This window comes from Gopherus evgoodei, chromosome 16 (assembly GCF_007399415.2).
Source record: "Gopherus evgoodei ecotype Sinaloan lineage chromosome 16, rGopEvg1_v1.p, whole genome shotgun sequence".
Lineage (NCBI taxonomy): Eukaryota > Metazoa > Chordata > Testudines > Testudinidae > Gopherus > Gopherus evgoodei.
This window is the reverse complement of record NC_044337.1, coordinates 6,090,121-6,115,431: the sequence shown is the minus strand read 5'-3', so window position 1 is coordinate 6,115,431 and position 25,311 is coordinate 6,090,121. Positions and strand designations below refer to the sequence as shown.

The following is a 25,311-nucleotide window of genomic DNA, read 5'->3' as shown; positions in this document are numbered from 1 at the left end:
AGCTGCCTTACAGTGAGGAAAGCTCCATGGTCCCCTCCCTAAATGGAGCTGGCACAGGCTTGGGAAGAGGGCACAACCCACCCACCCCCTGGCTGCCCCTGCTTAAGAAACACAGAACAAATGGGATTGGCTGGAGTACACAAGCCAAGACCACCCACGTTGTGTTCGCATAAGGTCCAAGGTGGGCTCCCCACCTTGGGGGACACCCCTTGCTCCCCCACACCATGCCTGCATGAGGGTTTGGGTCAGAGCTGTCGTGTGGATGGAGGGTCCCTTGTGGGACACGCCTCTGGGGCAGCTGGCTGGTTACAACCACAGTCGCTCTCCATCCCCGCACTCCCTTCCCCGCCCGGCATTTGCTGGTGCTCAGCACAGCTCCCCAGTTGCTCAGCACACTACTGGACTAAGTGGCCAGAGACTGATGCTGATTTTCATCTCGCCCGCAGGTGGCGGGATCTCCAGCTACGCAGAGAACCCCCCGGCCGCTGGCAAGAGCCTCAAGCAGTGTCTCGACCAGGCTGTGAGCGACGTCCCCAAGGAAAGGCATCCACTCACCCCCCTCTACCTGGGGGCCACCGCTGGCATGAGGCTGCTGAAGTGAGCTTTTGCTGTCGCCGGCTATCGAACCCCCTCCCTCTTGCCAGGGCCAGAGACAGGCCAGGGCTGTGGTCTTTAAAGGGGATGTTCTTGGGTTAAACTCTTCCACCACCTGCCTGTGCAGCCCTGTTGCCTGCAGAGGCGCGGCTGAGCACGGCAACATGTGAATTGTCAACCAGGGTCCATCTGGCTCAGCGCCTTGTCTCCAACCGCCCAAGCCCGTCAGCTTCCTGAGAAGATGCAGAGAGCCTCCCAGTGGACATTAACGGAATAACTGGCCCATAGGAGAAGTTTCTTCCTGACCTGGGAAGTTGCAGGTTGTACCTGCCCTGGTGCAGGAGGGTTTATCATCCCTATAAAAATGTTTTGATCCAAATATGTCCCTGGGTTTTCTCCTCCATAAAGGTGTGATCCTTTTTCAAATCCAGCAAAGTGCACGTTCTATGTTACTGCACAGGAAGCCCGGAGGGGTTAGATCTGTTGCCCTATTGGCTGGGAAAGGTGGTGTGGAGAACACGCTAGACCAGCCCAGGGTCCTCTACCTCTCCTTTTCTGTAAGGGGAAGCTGGGTGGAGTAGCAAGTGCTCTATGAGTCCCCCAGCCCTACGTGGCCCCTGGGTAACCTTGTTCAATGCAGGATAAATATACTGCATTAGACCTACACTGATTGGGGAACCACATGTCCTCACCCAAGCAAGAAGCCCATCTAACCATGGCTCACAGGAAGGAATGAATGAACCTTCTCTGGTCAATGCAGGCTTATGAGTCAATGCTTCCCCCTACCCTTCTCCAGACAGCAACAGCACAGGTAAGTGTAGAACACCTGCCAGATGAGCAATGGCAAGACCCTGGCTAGAGCCTGTCTGTGACGTGGGCAGGAGGGAATGCTGGCTACTGACGACCAACACAAGCAATAGTCCATCTGAGGGGCTCACTCAGTCTCCTGTGCTGGACTGGGGAGAAGAAACGGAACTGAAATTTTGTGGCTTGGGTCCTGTGTAGAAACGTAGCACCCTCCAATTCTATGACTAGTTCAGCCCTGTGCAGGACAGCTCCAGGTCTGGGCGCTTAGCTCCAGGTCTGATACTTAAGTCCCACCTAAGCCCTGTGCAGTGGCCAGTTTTCACTGTCGGAGGGGGCTCGGGCAGCCTTTCTCCTGGATTGCTGAAGGGATGCTTACTTAATTTCCCTTTCTATCTGACACACATTGGCATTAGTGGCACCCCTACTCGGTCCCTCATATGCCATAGCTGTGCCAGGCGTTAGAATAACATTGCCTTTCATTGCCCTCTGAGGGAGGTGGCAGAGCTATCTCCCTTTGCCCTGCGTTCCACGGCCCTGGCTGTGCTGGGTGCTTTGAGGAGCGGCTCACGGTTTGATCCCCTGGGTGCAGACATTTGCCTCTTTTCTCTTGCATTGAAGCATTGCTTTGTGTCTCCTGTAGCCTCACTGACCCCCAGGCTTCAGACAGAGTCCTCAGCGCAGTGACCTCAACGCTGAAGTCGTACCCCTTTGACTTCGGGGGGCAAAAATTCTGTCGGGTGAAACGAGGGGGTGTTTGGCTGGGTCACAGCTAACTATCTCCTGGAGAACTTCATCAAGGTATGTCTAGCAGGATTGGCTTCCTAGGACGGTCCCTTCCTGTGCCCATCCAGACATGGGCTCCCCCCATCATTCGCCTACAAACCTGTCTACCCAACACAGATAGCTGGCATAGCAGGGAAGAGAAATTGCCCATTTCTCCATGGCTGCTTCATTACCTAGGACCTAGGTTTTCTTCTTTAAAAACAACTACCTTGTCCCTTGCATAGGCAGAGTGCTGCCGAGAGACTTCTGCTTTGTGGAGACCACTGGGCCAGAGATATGAACGTACTCCTCCTCCCGCATTCACTGCACTGAGGTGGGAATGCCAAAGCCCTGTCGAGACCACCTCAAAGGCTAATGCTGTTAAGCAGAGGGTTCTGGCACATGCTCGCAGTCTGGACCCTTTTTAATGCTGGTCCTTCTCCGTAGAGCATCAGGAGAGCTGCGTGTTAGAAGCCTCAGTGCCAGGTGTTATTAATGTTACTGGCCAACAGCAGCTGTTGTTCAGACACCCAAGCAAACTGAATGGCTCTACGTATCGGTCAGATACCATGGTGATGGGCAACAGTCCTAAAAACCTAGCTAGGGACACTGTAGAGCATGGCCTGGGTTTGCTGTCTAGAAGTAGCAAAGAGCTCAGGTCTCCAGCCAGCCTTGAGAACAGTGGAACCCGACCCTAGCAGTGAACACAAGGGGGCTGCATGGAAGGGAAAACCAAGGCCGAGTGAGACGGCCAGTCAGGGCAGGAGACCAGGGAAGGAATCGGAGGGTTTTTATTGCTCTTTTCGTGGTGCTTTGTCTCTTGAATTCACATGCAGATCTGAAACCTGCGAGGAAGCGTTGTGTGTCGGTGCATTTCGCGCACAGTGTGGCTTAGTTTAATAGCAGGCCAGCTGGGAGTTCAGCCGTTCCCTGGGGTGCAGGGGTTCTTTGCAGTAGCTGCCATGCACATGGCTCTTACAGGGCTGGTGTGTATGTGAGGAGATGTCTGTTACTCCCTGTTGATGAGCCTCATTCATCTCAGTAGGGTACAGGCCCTTTTGCAAAGCTTGGATTTTCCTTCAACCTTCCCAGCATTGGTCTCATTCAGTCCCCAGCAGCAAACTGATTCTCCCCCAGCACCCAAGGGAATCTGGAGGCTGCTTTTAACAAAGCCCCTGGTGGATCTGCTGCGCAGCATCTGTCTTGACCTGGGTAGAAATGCAGAGGGCTCCCTCGCCAGTTCAGCAAGGAAAACTGGGATCAAGCTTCGTGCCAGGAGACTGCTCCGTCCATTCTGGAGCTGCAATTAGGGAGCAGGGAGAGTACCCAGCATGTGCAGTCGGCTCAGCCATGGAGGTGCAGTATAGGTAGAGGGTAGGAACCTGCTGGGATCAAACCGGCCCCTGCTGCATGCATGCAGCTCCTGCTGCCTTCAATGGGAGCCGAACGTGCGCGACTAAGTGGCCTGCAGTGACACGTATGCAGCTACATGGGACTTGCAGAATGCCTTGCCAATCCTGTTGCCTGACCCCAGCCTTAGGCAGAATGACCTCTTGGGGTTCTTGTGTCCAAAGCAAGCTATTGACCATGGGCCAGCCACTCTTTCTTCTCCAGCAGAGACCCTCCTCCACAAGCTATTGTGCCCCATGGCAGCCGGGTGCTGAGCCCCCTCCCCCCGAGAGAGGTCAGTGAGAGTGGACGGTGCTCGCACCTCACTGGACTGTGCCCTGCTGGTTTGCTGCTGGCAAGCACGGACAGGAGTGCTGCCAGCGGTGCAGGATCGGGCCCCTGCGTGGATCGTTGTGCTTACTCTAGCCCCGGCATGTTGTTCTGAAGGCAGCCAAGAGCAGATGGGCATTCTGCATGTTCTGAGCCAAGGCTGAGGGATGTCTCGCAATTAACTATCTCTGTACTTTGCTTCTGTTCCCTCCTCACAGTAGGCTGGATCGGGCAGTGGTTCCGGCCAAAGAAACCCACGTTGGGGGCCTGGATTTGGGTGGAGCTCTACCCAAATCACCTTTGAACCCAGAATCCGATTGAGGACCCCCGGAATGAGGTGACGCTGCGGCTCTATGGGCAGACGTACAAAGTTACACTCACGCTTCCTGTGCTACGGCAGGGACCAGATCCTCAGGAGGATGCTCTCCAAGGTCATGAAGGTACGGAGGTCGGCTCTGTCCCAGCAGGCTCTCCTCGATGGCCTGCAGGGCGAGCTCCCAGCATTCATCCCCCCTCCTGATCCCCACGTGCCCCCAACCTGGAGCGGCTGTAGTGAACGGCAAGCTCGTTAGCGGGCAGCCAGGGGCACCGGTGTGAGCCCAGCCTGTTACAACCCATGCTAAGGGGTCCAGAATTCCCAACGAGGCAGGGAGGGCTCAGCTGGGTACACCGTACGGGCACTATAGCAGTGTAGCGTGGGCGCCCTAGTGCAGACAGACATGATAGCGACCAGAAGGGCTTTTCCTGTCGCCGTAGGAGTTCCACCTTCCCGAGTGCTTGGAGATGCCCACGGCTCTGTTTTTCACCCTTCTGAGGATGGAGGTTGAGCTCCCTTCACGGGGTTTGACCTAGGGGCTTCAAAAGTCTGGGAATTTCAAACATGCTCTGCAGCCTTCTCCATGCGATTGGTGCTGATGCAGAGGCAGGCACACATTTCACATCACACACATTAGTTAAACTCCTTTGGTGCTTTTGAACGACCCCTCAGAAAAGGCAGGTCTCCTTCCCGCTGCTCTTTGTTGCCAGCACAGGCTGTGCCAGTTAGGAGTTACTCATCTTCCTGGTTGAGCTGCCACCTCCCTCCCTGGAGAGACAGCAGTGGACACATAGCTTTGGACACTATCTTATCAGAGGCACCGTCACTGCTGAAACCTGGCAGCCCCTGTGAGGGGGAATCCCCCTGTTTTACAGATGGGGAAACTGAGGCACACAGCAGGGGCATGATTGGCTCACAGTGATGCACGGTGGTTCAGAGGCAGAGTTGGGGGGCGGTGTTTCTGAATGCCAGTCCTTCACTCCACCTGCTACACTGCACTGCCTGGCTCTAGACCATCTCATGGCTGTGGTAGCTGCAGACAAAGACAGGCTTGTGTGGTGCCTTTTCCTCGCCCAACAGGCTGACGGCTACAAAACAAATGTGTCCAACCCCTGCTGGCCCAAAGGCTACCAAAGGAACTTCAAACTCCAAGATGTCTATGACTCTCCCTGCACGGCAGCTGAGAAGCCTGACAGCTACGATCCTCAACGTAGCATCGACATGAGCGGATCCGGGGACACAGCCCAGTGCCGCCTGCACGTGGACAGTCTCTTCAGCTTCACCAGCTGCAGCTTCACCAGCTGCTCCTTTGATGGGGTTTTCCACCCGGCCTTTCGGGAAACTCATTGTAAGTGTCCTGAGGTTCCAGGTCTAGTGAGCAGCTGGAAGCCTCTAACTTCTAGTGCCGGCTCCAGAGATTGTGCATGGGCAGCCCAGAGCCCTGGAGCCCAAGTCTCCTAGTGAATTCTATGGGAGCCCCTTCTATCCTGCAGCTGCACGATTAGGCTGTAGATGCAAGGAGGTTGCTAGAATGGGAATGGGGCCTTGGTATGCTCAGAGCAATGGTTAGCAGCAAGAGTGCTGCCCCCTGGGGGGGAGATTGAATATACCACCCAAACTCTGCTCCCACATTGAATCAACAAGCCCTGCCTTTGTGTCCTAGCAGGGAAATTGAGGGCTGTGCTATGAGCTTCTGCTGTCCTCACCTCCCTCTCTCCCCGTCATCAGGCCTTCTCTGCCTTTTTCTACACGGTGGATTTATCCAGACAGTGATGAAGAGACGCGTGGCCTCGCCAGATGACCTTAACACTGCTGCCGAAGCCATCTGCAGTGCCAGCTGGACCGAGGTGAGTGCCCTGGCAGCAGAGGGCTAGTCTAATGGCTGTCAGATGATCTAGGAGGCCAGCCTGGATTTTCGTGCCCTGTAAGCCTGCAGGCCAAAATAGCATGGGCTATGGATCCTGTAGATCTCACAAGTTCCAAGACTCAGGGTGCCAGGACCAGGCTGGGATGTCTCTCATCCCTTGGTATTGCAGTAGGGCTGCCAACATTGTATTTCGAAAATACAGGACAGATCTCAGACGTCCCCAGTCTCGACTTGAACCTCCGGGGGCAAGTCTGTTTCATCCCCTTCCCCCTCCCACTCCCGTTCCCAGCCCGATGCCCACTGGCCTTTCTGTCTGCCAGCACCATAGCTCAATGTGCGGTTCCCTCACAGGGGCAGGCAGCCACCATGCCCCACAGACTGGCTCCCCAGTGGCTAGCTCCATCCCCTGCCTGTTGGGGCTCACCTGAAGTGGCGGGCCAGGGAGCAGCAGCAGCACCACACTGGCTTGGGTGGATGCGGGCAGCTGGCTGGTGGCTGAGCAGAGAGGCAGCTGGTCCAGATTGTGCTAATCCGCCTCCTCCCCCTGCCACACTGTGGCCAGGCTGACTCGGTGCCTCCTCCTCACCTGGCAGCCCAAGGTCAGATGGGAGAGGAGCCCATGTGTCCTTTCACCCCAACTCAGACCTCTCCACTTCTTTCATCCCTAGGTGTCCATGCATCCCCATGTCCCCCATGTGACCCTGCACCCACACTCAGCCACTCCCATTCCTCCCATCCCCATGTGTCCCTGCACCCCCACTACTGCCTGTCCCCACTAGGGTTGCCAACCCTCCCAGTTTCGCCGGGAGTCTCCTGGAATCAGGCCCTATCTCCCGGAGGCTACTGACGCCAAACTGGGAGATTTTAGATGCTAAAAAGTCCGGCAGTGCAGCAGGGTTATGGCAGGCTCTCTCGAGCGCGTGACTGCACAGCTCCCATTGGCTAGGGAACTGTACCCAATGAGAGCTGCAGGGGCAGTGCCTGTGGGCTGGGGCAGTGCACAAAGACCCCTGCCCCGCCACCTAGTAGCTGCTGCTAGAGGGATGTGCCAGTCGCTTTCGGGAGCCGTCCAAGGTAAGTGCCAACCCCCTCACCACAACCCTTGCACCAGCCCAGAGCCCGCACCCAAACTTGCTCCCAGAGCGCACACCCCCTCCCACACCCCAACGCCCTGCCCCAGCTCAGAGCCCGTATTCCACAGCCAAAATCTCTCCAAGAGCCCACACCCCCTCCTTCACCCCAACCCCTTCCCCCAGGCTCATCCCGGATCCCCCTCCCACACTCCAAACCCCTCGGCCCCACACCCCAAGCCCAGAGCCTGCACTCCCTCCCGCACTCCAGCCCCAGGGAAAGTGAGTGAGGGTGGGGGACAGCGAGTGACAGAGGGAGGGAGGGACGGGGGCTGGAGTGAGCGGGGGCTGGGGCCTCAGAGAAGGGGCAGGGCAGGGGCATGGCCGTGGTAAAGGGGCAGGGCAGGGGGAGATGCAATGGTGTTTGGGTTTGTGCGATTAGACACTTGGCAACCCTGGTCCCCATGTGACCCTGCACCCTCACTCCCACTCAGCCCTGGCTCAGTGTTTCACCCACTAGCTCCTGTGCCCCGGCCCCAGTCTGTCCCCCTGACTAGCCCTTCTGAACCATCTGTGGGACCCCCCCCCCCAGCACCCCGTGTGCCCTGCTCTGTCCATGCCCCCCACCCCCATATCCTGCGCCTCCTCACCTGGCCCCGTGGGCAGGGTGCAATGAGGAGAGCAGCCTCTGCCCCCTCCCTCTCCGCGGCTGGCTGCTCCTGCCCGTGAGCTCGCTGCCCTTTATGCCACAGAAGCCCCTGGTGGGAGAAGGGTGTAATTGCAGCTTCCCTGAGCCTCCCCATCGCAGATTCGCCTCCCTGCGAAGGGTCTAGAACCGGATTCTGATGGGCAGAGCATGGAGAACTCATCTCTTTTCTTTCTGTGCCCCTTTCTTTCCTGCCCATGGTGCCCAGCTGCTGCTACAAGCTCCAGACCAGAAGAAGTGGTTGCAGGATTACTGTGCGGTTGCCAACTTTGTTTATTTGGTGATCAGCAAGGGCTACCACTTCGATGAGAGCTCTTTTCCCCAACATCGCCTTCCAGAAAAAGGTTGGTATTCGGCCCAGATGGGGTTCCTGCCATTGGCCAGGCTCTGCCATGCAGGCATCTGTCCCGTGTCTCTCATTGTTTGCCAACATAGGACGTGGGGAAGCCCTAGTCTAATGGGTTTTTGCCAGGATCCCTGCAGGAAATGAGCTCGAGTAAAGGCTTTTTTGCAGGGACAGGGATCTTGACGGGTGCCCAGGTCGAAGTTGCTTTTGGTTGAAATGGGTGTTACTTCTGTGAGCTGGAGAAGATGCCTCAGAGGAGGAGAAATGGCCAATGGGACGTTGTGAATGGTTCTCGGAAAACTTCTGTTCAGTGCGCGGCAGCAGAAAGGCTGATGGAATTTCAGGATTGTTAGGAAAGTGATAGAAAATAAGACAGTAAATATCACAATGACACCTTATGAATCCATGGTACACCCACATCTTGAATACTGTGTGCAGCTCTGGTCGCCCCATCTCAAAAAGGACATTGTGGAATCGGAAAAGGTTCAGAGAAGGGCAACAAAGATAATCAGGGGTATGGAACACCTTGTGTCTGAGGAGAGATTAAAAGGATTAGGGCTGTTCATTTTGGAAAAGAGATGAGTAAGGTGGGATATGATAGAGGTCTTTAAAATCGCGAATGATGAGGAGAAATGAATAGAGAAGTGTTTATGTACCTTTTCCCCACAATACAAAACCAGATGAAATTAATAGGGCGGCAGGTTTAATACAAACAGGAAGAAGGACTTTATCGCACGACACACAGTTAACCTGTGGAACTCACTGCCATGGGATGTTGTGATGGCCAAAATTATAACTGGGTTCCTAAAAGAACTAGATAAGTTCATGGAGGATAGGTCTATCAATAGCTGTTAGCCAAGATGGTCAGGGATCTAGCCCCATGCTTAGGGTGACCCTAACCTCTGACTGCTAAAAGCTAAGGCTAGGTGACAGGGGTGGATCTCTCCAGAATTGCTCTGTCTGTACACTCCCCCTGAAGCTCGGTGACTGGCCACTGTTGGAGACAGGACCTGGGCTAGATGGACCATGGTCTGACCCAGTATGGCCATTCGTATGTTCTTAAACACCTCCTTAGCCTTGGGGGGAACAGGCCATGTCGTGCTGAACTTCACGCAGCCTTTTCCTAGGGAGAAAATAACTGCTGACTATGGAGAATGTGAACTCAGCCCAGATTCTGATCTCAGTTACTGTGGTGTAAATCAGGAGTGGCTCTACTGAGATCAATGGAGTTACACTGGATTTATTCTGGTGTAAAAAAGATCAGGATCTGGCCCGCTGAGCCCAGTTCCTCTGTAAACAGAATTCAGGGGCAAAGAAAACAGGCAGCACTGCATGGGGACCAGGGCACAAGCAGGAGCTCCGTCCAGGAGCAGAACCAGCAGCTCTGTTCCATGCATGCCCATTACTCCTCAGGCATTGGCAGAAGGGCAGTAGCCGAGCCAGATCTGTGCACTGGTCTCCAGAACTGCTTAGTTCTGTTGTCTAAAGATAGCAGGGTCCTGGGAACGGAGCAAAGGGTGGGGGCGCTTGAGTTCTGGCTTGCTAAGAGTCACAGCTCCTCTGGGCCTTCTGTTGCCCCACCTTGACAACACAGCTCGTCTTTGCCCACCGTTGTGAAGCCTTTCGAGATCTCAGGATGAGCAAGGCTAAGAATTGATGATGATGAGAGAGACCAAGAGAGGGTCACAGTAGCAGCAGGGGAAACAGGCAGGGTAATAGGTGATTCCCTTTGCTGCTGCAGCTACTACTCCTAGCCTCTGAGGATACGTCCACACTGTAGTTAGACACCCGCGGCTGGCCTGTGTCAGCTGGCTCACAGGTCCCTGGCTAAGAAGCTCACTGCAATGTAGATGTTTGGGTCAGGCTGGAGCGAGGTGGAAAAGTCTCAGAGCTCAGGCCGGAACGTCTGCACTGCAATGAAACCCCTTAGCCCAAGTCAGCTGGCAGGGGCCCACCTCCGGTGTCTGACTACAGTATAGACGTACCCTCATGAGGCATCATTACTAGCAAGGCTCTGAGCTGCTTTGTCTTACTGTTTTCACAGGCTGGGGACACTTCCATCGGCTGGGCCCTGGGCTACATGCTGAACCTCACCAACATGATCCCGGCTGACGAAGCGGGCTTTCGAAAGGGCGCAAACTACAGCTCCTGGGTCGTCCTCATCCTTCTCTTCGTGGCTGTAATCCTGATGGCACTGGGGACAGCGTTCTGCCTGCTCCGGTCCGGCAAGCAGCACCGCACCATGTAGGACGGGGGCGGGAGAGGCCAAGAGACATGGCTCCCTGGAGCTGACCTGAGCTCCACTGATCCTGGCAGGTGGCCCAACATCCTACATACTTCAGATGTGAGCGTTTCCTGGAGGCCCTGTCCCTCCCTGCTGCCTGTTTGTAGCCCTGAGGGAAGTTTGTCCTGTTGCCTTTCTTTTCTCCCTGATTGGAAGCCGGAGAAGTAGACAGAAGAGGAGAACTGACACCCAGGGAGCTGCATGAGGAGCAAATGTAAATGGTTTCCTAGTGCATCCCCTTTGGTGCATCCTGGAGCAGCATCAGAGCCTGGACAGCCAGATCTAGGGTGTTCTCCTTTGCCTGCTGCCAGAGGGAGACCAGACACATAGTAAATGGACAGCAGCAGCCAGCAGGCAACTGGCTCTGTGCAAAGGAAGGGAGGTTTTATACTCACATCCAAGGGGGTGGGGTTTGGGGTAGAGAGGGTTACTTACCTAAGCGTCTGTGGAAGGCTTTTCCCTTTAGCCCCCATACCTGGAGCCCTGTCCTGTCCCTTCCAGGGATTTTGTGACTTGGAGTCCTGGATATTATCCAGGGACCTTCACTATCTTCCCTGAGAAGGGCCAAATCACAGCCCCCAGGAAGTCTCTGGGAGTTTGGCCATTGATCTCAGTGGTATTTGGCTCTCTCCCAGGGCCCGGGAAGCCCCTCCATCTCTGTGGAGCAGTGCTGCCCACGACAGGCTCTGACAATCCGGGTGGCTTCCACTCTTAGCACCACAACTCTGCCTTGCCTCTTTTGTTTGTTTACAATTGGCGCTGCTCCTAGCCAATCCTTCCTGCCCATAGGGAAGTTTTAAGACTATGGGTGGGAGTGGAATCTGAGTAGGTGTGTAATTCAACAGGGGGTGCCCTGAGTATCTTAGAGAGCATCATAAACCAGCCCCTTGGCATGATGGAGAAAATGCTCAGGGCTCCCTCGCACAGCACTGAGACCTGAGACCTTCTTTGAGCTGCCAGCTAAGACACACCGGGCCAGGGCATGGTGAGACCCAAACCTTCCACCCCCAGCCTAATCAGCCTGGGGACAGGGAGGGTCTGTCTTTAATTCCAGATAAGATCAAATAGGGATTGTGTGTTTAATGCTCACAAAACAATGTAACAATGTAAACCCAGGGGAGGATTTAGATGAAAAGGCAAATAACCTTTGTTAAAGGGCAGCTACCCTGAGCCACCTGTAGGGTGGTGGAGACTGGATAACACTCAGCTCTTCCAAACGTTCCTGAGGCAAAGCTCCGAGCTTGCAGCAGCGCCAGGGCCGGCGCTTCCATTTAGGCGACCTAGGCAATCGCCTAGGGCGCCGGGATTATTGGTGGGCGGCGTTTTGCCGGAGGGGATGGCAGGCGGCTCCGGTGGAGCTGCCGCAGTCGTGGCTTGCGGACGGTCGGCTGCTCGCGCAGCTCCGGTGGATCTCCCACAGGCACGGCTGGACCAGAGCGCGGGGCGGTGAAATTGCCGTGTTCCTAGGGCGCTAAAACCCCTAGCGCCGGTCCTGAGCAGCGCTGCTGTGACTGCACTCCTTGTAAGGACAACAGGCAGCCTAGGCGATATTTATGCCTTTGGGGAGCTGAGCTGACAGCGTCACTTCTGTCAGGGGTTCTCAGGATGTTATGCGGCTCAGCCAAAGCACAGAGCTGGGTCTTCTTTGGAAATGTATATATTTTATCAATCAAAAATAGAATTGGAAGAGAAAATAGGAAATTGCTGCTGATAAAATCCAGGTCAAGATTTGAAAATTTGAAGAAAATGTCACACAGTCTTGAAATTTATTGGGGTGGAAAGATCAGCTCACTGCAGAGTAAGAGCTTATACTAAATATAATCACACAGTGGTGAATTTATCACAAACTGTAATCCCACTAATAAATGTCCATCCTCAGTCTGTTCACTAAGCAGTGATTTCAGTACAAAGATGCTAGGGATGCTATAGTTTGCCAGTCTAGTTACATGCCAGTCAACTTAAGCAACAATGAAAGATATATTCCAATCAAAACTGAGTACACCCAGCAATAATTCTATGATTACTGTTTGGAAGTTTAGACACTTAGTTACAAAAAATCAATTTAAATCAAAATGGCCTTCCCAGCTACCTATAGCCCAGAGCTAATCATCTCCTCCCTAAATTTATGACTATTGAATGCTCATACCATGGACTGAACCTCACTCTCTGCGTGGAACAGTTTCATGTTATTTCCAGTTTCTCCCAATATTTCCTAACAGATGTAACAAAAAATGATATAAACTGCAGCCCAGTGCCAGGATTCCTGCCAGTTCCTCTGCTGCTTTAGTTTACACACAGATTAAAACAATGACACCCTGTTGTTTTAAAAAAATTCACTTTCCGCTTCTGTATCTTTTGCCTGAGAAGTCATCACTTTTTTGTCACAGGATACATTTAGGCTTTGATTGCTCTAAAGCTGGGTGCATGCTCTCACATAGCTTTATTCTGCTGGGCAGCACAGGGCCAGTTCAATCTACTTTACAGCCAACTCTTGAAACAAGTTTTCTGCCTCAAACCTTTTCTGTCACTGGCTGATTTTGATTCCTTCTGTGGCTCACCCCGGCGCAGCCCCATTTCCAGTGAGGAGATCGCGCTGTCCAATGGTGAGCTCTTTAGCTGTTATCGTTCAGCAATCCAGTGAGACAAACCGAGGCAGCTCTCTTGTGATTTGACAACTGGACATCCGTTGCTCTGGGCGTACCTTCAGGACAGGAGAGTTCTTTACTTGAAATCCAGGGTGGATTTTTCCAATGAGCAGTTCAGACCTGATGGGATACCTGCTAGGGACACCCTGTTTTTACGGACAGTGGATGTTTTTTAAATAAATTTCTTCGTTTTCCGCAGGGGCTCTGGCCAGCTATTGAGATGGCAAGTCCCCACCAATGACTGTCCCCTAACAAACAGGGCAAGCTTTGACTCTGCTCTTCAGACAGTCTGGCTGTGTTCCTTGGTGGGTTTTAGATTTGGTCCAGCTCACTCCTGTACATTACTTTTACAAAGGAGGGGATGACACTGTGGATGCCTTTACTCCTCCTTTGTAGACGGCCCCCTTCTGCGGCACAAACCCACACAGTGGGGTTGGCTGTGCAAAGAGAAGTGGAGAACGGTAGGCTGATAGCCAACATGGGGTGATTATTTGCCCCTTACTGATGCTATCAGTTCGCCTCCCCTTGTTAGGATATAGATATTCAGCCTGTCTGTAAAGGCCTACACTTCAATAATTTAGGTTTGTTTATCATTTAGTTAGTTACAGAGATATAAAATAATCAAAATCACTGTCTGCCGGTGTAAGGGCCTTCTCTTACCGTGACAGTCTAAGGCCCTGGTCTTAGGCTAAGGCCTTTGGCTAAGCAGCAGAGGCAGCCATAAGATGGGAAGTGTGCGGGCACATCCTCACATTCCAAACTAGTCACACAGAATCAGGCAATCGGGGGCTGTTAGGAAGATGATCCGATCTATCGCCTCCATAGAAAGGGAAGAGCCCAGAAGATGTAAAAGGAAATTTAGTTTGATAGTTTTCTGTCTGGTAAGAACTCCGTTACCAATAGCCATAGTTAGGAAACTCTTACGTCTGTATAGGTGTGGTTGTGAAATCCTCACTTCTGTATTGTTTTGTCAGTATAGTTCCCTCTTTGTTATTGTTTATTTGCATGGTCTCTGGCTGGTCCCGTGATGGTTTCTGTCTGCTGTATAATTAATTCTTCTGGGTGTAAACTAATTAAGGTGGTGGGATATAATTGGTTAAATAACTATTTACAATATATTAGGGTTGGTTAGTTAAATTTCAGTAAAATGATTAGTTAAGGTATAGCTGAGAATATTACTATATAAATTAGGGGCAAACACGAAGTAAGTTGGGATTCGAAAATAAGGACAAAGGAACTTGGATTTAAGCTGCTGCAAGTTCACCCCAATAAACAGCGAATTGTTTGCACCTTTGGACTTCGGATATTGTTGCTCTCTGTTCATGCGAGAAGGACCAGGGAAGGGAGAGGGTGAAGGAATAAGCCCTCTAACACCCTTCTGCTCATGAAATCTTTATTAAAACAAGATGGAAATGTTATGTTGTGTGTCTGGTTTGATTTGTTTAAAAACCCGGGCCGCCTTCAACCAGAACGTTGTCAAGAGACCCTCTTCCTTCTGGAAAGCGCCACTGAGCCAACAAGGGGCAGATAAGTACTTAACTGTTAGTTAAGAGGATAGGGGCAAATTGTCTTCATGGGTTACAGATGAGCCATCACAAAGGTACCAAACACCTGGAGAGCCCACGGCAGACGTGTGCAGGGGCCAGGGAAAGTAGCTCTGAGCCAGGGGGTACAGAGTGAGCAAGTGGATGGAGGCGGCGATGCCCTTGCCATGGGAGTACAAAGGGCTTTGCAGCTCCAGAGGGGAGGTTGTGAAGAGCTAAGCGGCTGCCCAGCTGGCAGAGTGGGACTTGGGCATGGGACCCTCCCTTCTAGGCCATGGAGAGAACAGGACACTCTGCCTTGTCCTCGCCATGCTTGGCATTAAGACAATGACTATAACCCAATCTCATGCTTCAGGGCTTCAACCAGCCGCCTTCAGGGCTCAGGAAGGAATTTCTCCCCATGCACAATTGGTGAGATGCATGCTGGGAATTTTTCACCTTCCTCTGAAGCCTCACTCCTCTGCGGTGGTGCAGGACTCCTTTACTTGGCTGGCTGCTTCTTGCTCGCATGCACAGGGTCACGCTAAAGGCCTGATTTGGGGTTGGGAAGGAATTTTCCATCAGATCAGATTTGCAGGAACCTGGGTAGTGTTTTGCCTTCCTCTGCAGTGTGCAGCAAGGAATCTGGGGGCATAATCACCTGAATCAGTTTCCTGCTGTTGCAGGGGCCTCGGTCCGCTCCGTCTGGGGCACGCAAGACTTTAATCTCCAGAGGTTTGGAAAGGGGAGATGATATTTGACTCTCATTTGCATCAATAAAATCAATTTGGAGCCATTCAGCAGTACACTGTCTTTTCTCTCTAGTGGGTTACAAAGTAGGGCCCAGACAGGGTGAGTGATTTCTCCCAGCTCATGAGATGCATTAGTGGCAGGGCTGGGACCAGAACCCAGGAGCCCTGCCACTGAGGTGCACTAGACCTTAGGGCTGGAGTGTTGCTGATCAGGGGAGTAAAAGAGGTGATCAACAGAGGCTGTAGGAGGAGGGCAGAGTCTGGCTGGAGCAGGAGGCATTGGCACAGCAGTGAGTATGGCACCAGGGAGCGGAGAGGTGAAAGCAGCTTTGTGAAAAATAGCGGGCACAAAATGCAGTGGGAAGGCCTGGTGGGGCAGTCACAGATACAGCCTGGCTGCCGTGAATTGGGGAAACAATGACCATGCCCAGTGGGGGAGGAATCGTGAGCCCTGCATCTCTCCCCAGTCCTTCGAGGGACAGTGCTGGAGGCCTCTTCCAGGGGGAGCCAGGAACACGGGGGCAAAGGGTCTGGGTGAGCTCCAGAGAGGTTGTTACAAAGCAGGAACCAAGCACCCATCAGGATGCTAAAGGGGGTGAAATTAACAGGCTGTGAAAGCAGAGGAAGGAGCTCAAGTCACTGGAATACAAGGCCTCACATGACAGGGCCAATCTGGTTGTGGTCTTCAGGCTGAATGCTGATACTTACAGTCCAAACCAATCACTGAAATATTTGTTACGAAGTCAAGTACTGCCATACCTAGAGTGCCAGTGCAGCTTTTCTTTAGCCCTTCAGCCCTATGCGTTAATCAACTGATCACCTAGTCCAAGGGTACCCAACGAGGTGCCCACAGGCGCCATGGCGCTCGCCGGGGCGTCTAAGTGCGCCTGCGTACTGGCCAGCAGACGAGCATCCGCCAAAATGCTGCCAAGCTGCGTCATCCAGAGGCTTTGCCACCAAAATGCCGATTTGCGGCAGTATTTCAGCAGCAACGCCTCTGGATGACGCTACTTGTTGGTGGCGTTTCAGCGGCGACGCCTATTGATGTTCCTGCTTGTCGGTGGACGCTCGTCTGCCACCACGGTCCTCCGTGGCTCGTCGTCTGGCACCCACCAGACAAAAAAGGTTGGGGACCACTGCCCTAGTCTGTGTTCCACGGGGCTGGGCCTCATTCAGGGCCCAGGACAGGTGGCACTGGCTGAATGGTTGCTAGTCGGTACTGCTGTTTATCCTCAGCGGTCACTGTGTAGCCCCGTGTGCTATTTACTGCACGCCAGTCAAACTCTGCACTGTAGGCAGGATGGTTAATTTCCTCAGGGCTGTCTATGCTGCTCTCCTCCCAGCTCTAGAGTTCTTCACATGGAGTGATTAGTTTCACTTTACAACACCTCTGTGGGGGGAGGGAAGTGTTAGCCTCCTTTTACACCTGGGGATGTAACTCAGAGCCCGGGATAATGAGAACATTGGCTAGGACACAAGAACAGAGCCCAGGAGTTACAGAACGTTACTAAGGTTGCAGAACACGCCCAAGTGAGGACAGGACAGAATTATAGTTGCCTGTTCAACCCTAATTCCCCCACCCCCAAGCACAGGCGTTACAATACAGTCTTTAATTACCTGCTCTCCTGCTGCGTTTTCGGCAGGACCCCTGCTCACTTCACGCACAGCCGGCATTCTCCTCGTTGTCCAGTGGCCCTAGGCTATTCCCTGCATGCTACTCAGACCCTGCTCTGAAGATGTAAATGAATGAATAATTCCATAGATAACCTTAGTTCAGGCTTTGCCAAACTTCCGAGCACTTGACTTTGCAACCTGAATGTTCTCCTAACGTAGTTCTTGTTATGAAGTCAAGTACTGCCATACCTAGAGTGCGAGGCAGGGCTCAGGGCGGGGGTCAGATGGCCCTGCCACAGAACTCCCGCTACTGCAGCAGGCAAGATGGGAGTGTCCTTTCTCTTAGTGAGCGAGTGTACAGGTTATTGATGCTACTGGACATTCCATGTAACACTGAGGGTAGAACAGCCCCCAGGACAGGGACGGGCCCAGCAGCGTGACTGGGATAGTCCAGCCCACTCTGGGGGATACCCCACTCCCTGGGCATTTACATCAGCCTTTCTCTGCAGCAGCTCCCCCACCCCACAATGATTTCACATTCTGCCCCCCTTCTCTGTAAGTGACCCCAACCACCCCTAAACTTCACATTGTCCAAAAGGTCCATTTTTAGCTATATATTTTTATTACTTTTCCAACCTTTGCTGCTCACACAAAGTCTGTCGGGGGCTCTGCACACCCCACCCTAAATCCTTCCCTGCACTTCCCCAAGCCTCATGAACGGGCAGTGGAGGGGACATTCCTCGCTCCCCAGGTGCGCAATGTGGCTCTAGCCCCGGTCACACGCGGTACATGTGGTAAAGGAGTCAGGACGGAGCTCCAGGCTCCCCCCATTATTCCATGTCGTCTCCATATTTGTTTCTTCTCACCCTCGTTTCTGCATTCTCTGTGAGATCTGGACTGTGGAGATTCTCTACAACCGATGAGAGAAAACCATTCAGAACTCAGACCGGCCAGGAACACTGATAAAAACACCCCCTAGCCCCCTACGTGGTGTAACTCAGTGAGACTCCCAAGCCGAGACACACCCGCACTCATCTGCTTTTGGGTGTGTTTCCTTGTGCTCTCTGCTATCATAGTATCACCTTACAAGGTAGTCAGAGACCAGCATGACCCCAGGATGCTAATGTAGGGGGGGGTCTCAGCCCGTTCCATCCCATCCCCCGTCCTTCTCTGGGTACTTAGAACCCTTTGCACAGCTCCTGTGGAATTTCAGGAGAGGCACTAGGAATTAACGGGATTCTCCTTGAGCACAAGAGCGGAAGGCCTGGAATTCCCGCCTGGGATTCGTAGGAGTGTGGGATTTGTATAGCGATTTTTGCCACCTCAGTCTGGTTAAATGACAAAGTGCAGGACACTACTGGAGCCAAGGCAAGACCCATCAGAAATGGAGATGCAGCCCAAGTGAAACCAGCCACCCAGAGCCCCAAGTACAGCAGGTAACTGCTGCCTAGCCTCTCACCTTTGGCTACTCCCTGTGGGGACTGTCCTGTCTCCAGGTAGATCCAGAGGCTGGAACACTTCTGGGTCTCTACCCTGGTCACTGCGTAGCTGGCGGCTGAACCTGCAACTAAATGCACCAACAGGCAGGGGTGTTTCCAAGTCCCACTGGATGCAGAGGCCTCCCAGCAGGTGGGGTTCTGCTCTCTGTAAAGAACAGCTGGGGCTGCACGAAACGGGCTGGCAGTTTCTGAGCCGCCTTTTGCTCGTCACTCGGATTCTGATCTCACTTTCACCCGCGTGAATCAGGAACAAGCCCCTGGGAATCCACAGGTGTCACTACAAACATGCTCACTGGTGGGGGGGTGAGCGCAGGTGGCCTGAGCCAGTCTGAGCACTTTAAAGGGAAGCAGGGGGTTCAATAAATCACAGAGAAATAGACAGGTGGGAGTGAGGGTGCTCCCCTCCTCTGGTAAGACAGAGCTGTGAGTCCTGTTCCTGGCTCTCATGAACTACAGGCAAACCCCAGGATCCTGGACTACTACGAGTGTAACCATGAAGGGCAGATGCTGCACGCCTGCCCTGTCAATGGAACGTCTGGGGGACGGGAGCTGACTGAGGGGCCCAGCACGCATTGAGTACTGACCTACAGACAGCAGCACGTTCCACTGCAGGGGGTAGGGCAGCTTCTTGTTTAACAGCTTCTGAAGAACGAAAGCTGCACCGATGCCTGTTAATACGAGACCCACGTGAGTGCAGATGCTGTTACTGCAGCTGACCTCTCTGCCGCAGCTTGCACGCTCCTCCCCTCTGGGTTTGGAAGGTGCCCCTTCCATCCAGAGACCCCAAAACACAGAACAAGCATTGCTGACTTTACAATACAGGGATCCCTTCAGCCAACACTGAATGCAGCCCTCCAGGGGAACAATTTAGGACAGGAAGTGAAGAATCATAGCACTGGAAGGGATCTCAAGAGGTCATCTAGTCCAGTCCCCTGCACTCATGGCAGGACTAAGTATTATCTACACCAGTGGTTCTCAACCAGGGGTCCGGGGCACACTGGGAGGCCGCGAGCAGATTTCAGGGGCCACCAAAATAAGCCAGAGAGCAAGGCCAGCGTTAGATTCACTGGGTCCCGGAGTTGAAGCTGAAGCCTGAGCAACTTAGCTTTGCTGGGCCCCCATGGCGTGGGGCTTCAGGCAATTGCCCTGCTGGCTACCCCGTAATGCCAGCCCTGGCTTTTCATCTACTGGATATGGAGAAAAGGAGTTGTTGTGGCACAGACGGACTGTGGAGGCTTTTATAGCATGTTGGGGAGGCCTCAGAAAGAAAAAGGTTGAGGACCCCTGATCCAGACCATCCCTGACAGGCGTTTGTCTAACTGCTTTTAAAAATCTCCAACGTTGGAGATTCCACAACTTCCTGGGCAATTTATTCCAGTGCTTAACCACCCTGACAGTTAGCAAGTTTTTCCGAATGTCCAACCTAAACCTCCCTTGCTGCAATTTAAGCCCATTGCTTCTTGTCCAAGCCTCAGAGGTTAAGAAGAACAATTTTTCTCCCTCCTCCTTGTAACAATCTTTTCTGTACTTGGAAACTGTTATCATGTCCCCTCTCAGTGTTCTCTTTTCCAGACTAAACAAACCCAGGTTTTTTTTCAATCTTCCCTCATAGGTCATTTTTTTTAGACCTTTAATGATTTTTGTCGTTCTTCTCTGGACTTTCTCCAATTTGTCCACATCCTTCCCGAAATGTGGCGCCCAGAACCGGACACAAGACTCCAGCTGAGGCCTAATCAGCACAGAGTAGAGCGGAAGAATTACTCCTCGTGTCTTGCTTACAATACTCCTGCTAGTACATACCCTACTAGTACAACACTCGTGCGAATACTAGAGCCAATTGCAGCTGCAGGAAAATTCAGGGGGGTAGGATGCAATAACCCAGCTGAAAGTGGCCAGGTTAATTCCCTGACTCCTACAAAAGTCCCACGGGACAGGAGATCGTTACACATGGATGAGACCTTGCTTTGATTCCTCCTCCAAAAGATGGCAGCCTGTAGTGCCAGGCTGGGGCACTGGGGGGGAGTGCCACCATCTGAATCACTTCTGCAGTGCCCTGCCTTTCCCATGGACTCTCATCCAGATACCAACAGCCACAACCCAGTTTGGCCCATAGCTCTAACGACAGCATGGCATGAAATGTGACACCTGCAGGCTCAGCCCCCGGGAGGAGTCGTGCACTGTCACACTGAGTATCTGGGCTTTGAACTGGTCCCTCTTGCAGCTCCAGCTAAACCCAGCAAAACACCGCAGAGTCGGGAGGGCGGGGGACAGCCCTTCAGAGAGAGGAAGATGCCCAGAGCTTTGGCTCAGACCCCAGTGCTCCGGCCAGTCCATTGCTGGGAGCTGGATAAGCCAGCTGGGGGGGATGCAAATAGGCAGAGCCAAAGAGCTGGGGGGGGGGTGGCTGTCAGTGCCCTAAACCTGGCCTCTCCCCCCCAGACCCTGTGATGCCCAGTGGCCCCAGCAGTGTCTGCCTGCAGAGGGGCAGGAGGGCTGCCTGTTGCACCCTACCTGTGATAAAGGTCCCGATGCCCTTCATGAACGCATGGGACTGGCACACAGCGTATTCCTGCAGCCCCTGGAAAGGGAGTTGGGGGCAGCAGACGAGATGGTGTGAAAACCACAAACAAGGAAACCCTGAGCTCGAGTCTCTGCCCGGAATCTGCTTCTCCTTGGGTCCCCCATTGCTCTGCCCATGGCGACGCCCAGGTCCCTCTCGCTGAGCGGCCCCCGCACCTGACTTCCCTTCCTGCCACCTGCCCGGGGAGCTCAGCTGTCCCGACGCGCATCACCCCCTGCAGCACCTGCCAGCCGGTGGCTCGGGGACCCCAGTGCCTCAGCCGCCTCCTGTCCCCTAACGTCCCCCAGGGGCAAATCCTGCCCCCGCCCCGCTAGGAATACAGGACACCTGCACCCGGCGGTGCCAGGGCAATGCCAGCCCCTCCCTGCTCCACTGCTCGGAGCCGGTCCTGCCCCTGGCGGCCCCTGGCCCCTCACCCCGCAGCTGCCCCGGCCCCGGGCTCTGGGAAAGGCTCGTTCGAGCCCGGGGCTGCTGGCGAGGGAAGGTCCTGGCCCGGGCTGGGGGCAGCGCACAGCCCCGCTCTGCTCCCCGCTCTCCACGGCGGGGCTCCCGTGCGCCTGGCCGGTCCGCGAGCCCCCTCCGCCGGGGCAGCTGAGACCGTGCGCCCTGCCCCGGATCCTGCCCCGCCGGGCCCCACCCGAGCCCCCCGCCCCGCCGCCCAGCGCTGCCCAGCCCCTGCCACCGACCGGGTGTTTCGCAGCCACGGTGTCGTCCACCCGGGACAGCCCCAGGTTCACCATGGCCGGACAGAGCCCCTAGACCGCGCCCCCGGCCCCGGCGCGCCCTGCCCGGCTCTTCCTGCTTCCTCCGCCCGGGAGGGAGGGACCGGCCCGGCCCGGCGAGCAGCACCATCTACAGGGCTGGCTGCCCGGGCCACAGCTCTGCCAAGGGGCCGCGGTGACCCCCCGAGCCACCCCGGGGCGCCCCTCGCTGAACCGCAGCGCAGTCGCGTGTGCACGTCTACGCGTGGGGGGGTGCAGGCGTGTGGGCCTGGGGGGGGGGGCAGGCGTGCGTTTCTGTCGGCCTGTGTGTGTCTCTGCATATACATGCGTGCGTGTGCACGTGTGTATTTGCGCGTCTGTGTGTTTGCACGTGTGGGGGGATTGTATGCATGCGAGTGTGCACGTGTGTATTTGCACGTGTGGGGGGGGTTGTATGCATGCGGGTGTGCATGGGTGTGCATGTGCTCCTGAGATCCCTGACACTAGAAACTGAGATACACAGAACTGCATGTACGGGAGGCGTCCCACTGGAGTCATGGCGCTAGTGGCCTGCTCGTTGTGAGGCATGTTGTCCATAAGGCCTTGCAACTTATGTTAGATGAGGCCTTTGGGGGAGACATGGGCCCCTACTGGTGTGTGTGTGTATGTGTGTGCGTGCGCTCACGCTCAGGGGGTGATCGTCCCTCAGCAGTACTGTACTGCATACATTTGGCATGCTCTGCGGGTGAATGTGTGTAGGTGTGGTTTTGTGTAAGTGTGTTTTTGCGTGTGACACCCTCTAGCTTTGAACATCTTCGCGTGGGGCCCTCTCCTGTGACTGTCGCGTGTCTGCTGCTGGTGAGTGAGTGCACGTGTGGGGGAGGCGAAGCCCACGAGTTCTTCGTGCAGTGATCACCAGAGGAACATGCATGTGGACCCCATGGTCCAGAACGGGTGTGAACGCGCCATCTGATGTGAGGCGCCCAATGCTGTGAATGGGTGGGGCCGCCCCCTGCTGGCTGTGTGTTGTTTGTGGCGCTCTTTGCAGCTGAATCTGTCTGTGGCCTCCTCTGCTGCTCCATAGGTGGCATCTTAAAGTGCACCTCGTTCCCAGGGCTGCTGCTGGGTTTAGTCCCAGTGTTACCCCCCTTCCACACACACGCCTGGGGCCTCCCTGCTTTCCCTTTATTGCTGAAAATGATTTACTGCAGCTAGAACCGGAGGAGCCAGGCACACGCCAGAGCACAAATCCCACCGCGTTTTCCGTCTCCTGCAGAAAAGGAATCTTTTGTGTCCCTCACCTGGGGTCCCACTTGGGGGCTCTGTCAGGCGTGGGAGGGGCATGGTCTGAGCCTTCTGTGCCTGGTTTGCCTGTGGTGGATGATGCCAAGGGGGACCCTCGATCGGTGAGCGGGTATGTTTGGTGAATCCTTGTGTGACACCCTCTTGTGCGTGTGCACGTGTGTGCTGGGGAAGGTGCTGTGCCCTCTGTTGGGGAATGAGTTTGCAGGGCACCCTCTCTCGGGTTGTTTGTGCCCAGGGAACATCCTAGTCTCGACGGCAGCAGAGACAGTTTATTCCAAAGCTATTTAGCTGTCGGGACAATCCCCGGAGAGTCGTGTCTGGGTCCTGGATGCAAGTTCTGAGCCTGGCAAATCTTGGGTGTGTGACAAGATGAGAGCTGTGGCTGGTGGCCCAGTGTCAGCGCCTCCCTGTGCGCCACAGGCTGGACAGCAGAGACAAGGGGGCCTCTAGGGCCCCCCATTTCTCATCCCTTTCCGCCCCCACCTCCAGGCCCTGTCTGTAATCTCCCTGCCCCCCTGTCATTGGCCAGTGGGGGTCAGAGAGTAACACAGGGAGTGCGTGTATGTTAATCTCCAGCAAGCAGCCTGCCCTGGCTGTACCCAGAGCCCCTCACTGCCAGGGGTGTGCTGAATATTCACTGTCTCCACTTTCCCTCTAATCTAACAGTCATGGGTTCTGGTCCTGCACCAGGGCTTGGGCTCCCAGCAGAGCAGCACCAGGGCAGTCAGCTGCAGCAGGTGCCAGCCTCTAGATGAGATGTTGCTCCACTCTGCCAGTGGGTGTCTGGGGAGACAGTCGAGATCCCAAGCACTTTCACTGCAGGCATCAAAGCCAGGGTGTGTAAAGCCCCTGGGGACCCCTCGGGTAGGCGGAGGCATGAGGTCAGGTCAGTTCTGTATGAGAAATCCAGACTCGAGGGATGATTTCCTGCTCCCTAGGCCTTTCTCAGTGCTGAGTCAGGCCATGGAGATGGCACAGGGTATTACCCAGGACCACATCTTGTCAGGGCATGGCCATATCAGCGCCCACCAGTACAAGCAGCTCCGGCCTCAGTTTCTCATCCAAAGGGCCACAGTTCCTGGAAGGCAAAAATGATTGAATCCACCCATCTCCACCAGCCTCGGCGCTTAGGACAAGGCCATATCCCAGCCACGTGGAGGAGGGATGGGGGAGCAGGGGAAGCTGGCCAAGGCCAGCACAGAGGGGCTCATTCAGTGCAAGAAGGGCTTGGCCTGGTGGAGGTGGCAGTGAGCAGGTCGCCGGTCCCCAAAACTCTCACTCCTGGCCATAGAGGAGGGGAGCTCTGCAGCACCCCCCGGAGATGGGCCATGGAATTGCAGGACAGTGCTGTGGCAGGGAAGCCAGGGGAGTATGGACATGCCAGCTGGGCTGGAATCCAGCAACAGCTGTAATCCCAGGACATAGGAGCAGGAACAGCCCTCAGACAGTCCAGCCTCCTGACACCTCCCACTGCACCCCCTCCCCAGCACAGGGCTGAGTAATAGAGTCATAGACTATCAGGGTTGGAAGGGACCTCAGGAGGTCATCTACTCCAACCCCCGGCTCAAAGCAGGACCAATCCCCAGATAGATTTTTGTCCCAGTTCCCTAAATGGGCCCCTCAAGGATGGCTCCCGTTCCCTCTCCCATCAGGGGGGAGGGTCACCTGTTTGCTGTCCCACCTCTTCTCCACCTCTTCTCCCCCTCCCCATTTACCTGCTTTTCATGGCTGAGGCCGTGGTGCCAGGGGGTGCAGCTGGCCCTGCCCTCATCTTCCTTCTGCGGCTGTTGGAGAGACACAGACACTCAATGCTTTTACTGCCACGGGGATTTGCCCTGAGATCTGGAACTCGCCCTCAGCCAAGCCAGCCTGCTCACGGAGTGCAGAGACCTGGCAGTGGCGGGGAGGACCCAGGGCGAGGCAGGGCTCAGCTCTGATGCTCAGGGCCTCTGCCCTGTGACTGCAGGTTTCCTTCAGAACAAAGCATCCCCCCAAGCTGGGCCATAGCCCTGAGAACTGGGAGCTCCAGAGGTCTGCAGTGAGGGAGGATGGGAAGGTCGAAGGAGCAGAAAAGGGAAGGCAGTGCGGCCTAGTGACTAGTGGGCTGGACGGGCTCAGGGACCCAGAGTCCATTGCCAGCTCTGCCACTGACCTGCTGGGTGGCCTTGGGCAAGTCACTTCCCCTTTCTGTGCCTTAGTTCCTCTTGCCACCTGTGTCCT

General features: G+C 54.7%; 3 protein-coding genes across 7 annotated transcripts in view; 1 reads left to right on the top strand and 2 right to left on the bottom strand.

Annotated features, from left to right (window-relative positions):
- The window catches only part of ENTPD2 (ectonucleoside triphosphate diphosphohydrolase 2), a 41,900-nt gene extending 30,094 nt beyond the window's left edge, over nt 1–11,806 (top strand). The window contains 14 exon segments of the mRNA XM_030535904.1: nt 447–597; nt 2,042–2,134; nt 2,136–2,203; nt 4,104–4,149; nt 4,151–4,182; nt 4,185–4,254; nt 4,256–4,322; nt 5,279–5,519; nt 5,522–5,550; nt 5,927–5,951; nt 5,954–6,045; nt 8,050–8,157; nt 8,159–8,185; nt 10,232–11,806. Coding sequence (XP_030391764.1) covers nt 447–597; nt 2,042–2,134; nt 2,136–2,203; nt 4,104–4,149; nt 4,151–4,182; nt 4,185–4,254; nt 4,256–4,322; nt 5,279–5,519; nt 5,522–5,550; nt 5,927–5,951; nt 5,954–6,045; nt 8,050–8,157; nt 8,159–8,185; nt 10,232–10,435 — 1,253 coding nt within the window. The 3' untranslated portion in view covers nt 10,436–11,806.
- Nucleotides 11,807–17,604: 5,798 nt separating this feature from the next.
- TMEM141 (transmembrane protein 141) lies at nt 17,605–21,962 on the bottom strand. Its single transcript, XM_030535903.1, has 5 exons — nt 21,772–21,962; nt 21,016–21,082; nt 19,089–19,172; nt 18,465–18,572; nt 17,605–17,915 (listed from the first exon to the last, which is right to left on the bottom strand). Exons 1-5 carry the CDS (start codon nt 21,823–21,825, stop codon nt 17,836–17,838), a joined length of 393 nt encoding a protein of 130 aa, XP_030391763.1. The 5' UTR covers nt 21,826–21,962; the 3' UTR covers nt 17,605–17,835.
- A 251-nt stretch (nt 21,963–22,213) lies between these two features.
- Nucleotides 22,214–25,311, bottom strand: part of LOC115636211 — a 31,805-nt gene continuing 28,707 nt past the window's right edge. For 3 of the 5 annotated variants that reach the window (XR_003996856.1, XR_003996857.1, XR_003996858.1), the window contains 2 exons: nt 24,807–24,875; nt 24,084–24,169 (listed from right to left, as the gene is read on the bottom strand). Coding sequence is in view for 2 of the 5 variants with exons in the window: in XM_030536021.1 (XP_030391881.1) it covers nt 24,094–24,169; nt 24,807–24,875 (145 nt within the window). In the remaining 3 variants the exon portion in view is untranslated. Of the gene's footprint in view, nt 24,170–24,806; nt 24,876–25,311 lie in introns of all 5 variants that reach the window. The other 2 variants (XM_030536020.1, XM_030536021.1) reach the window with 1 other exon arrangement.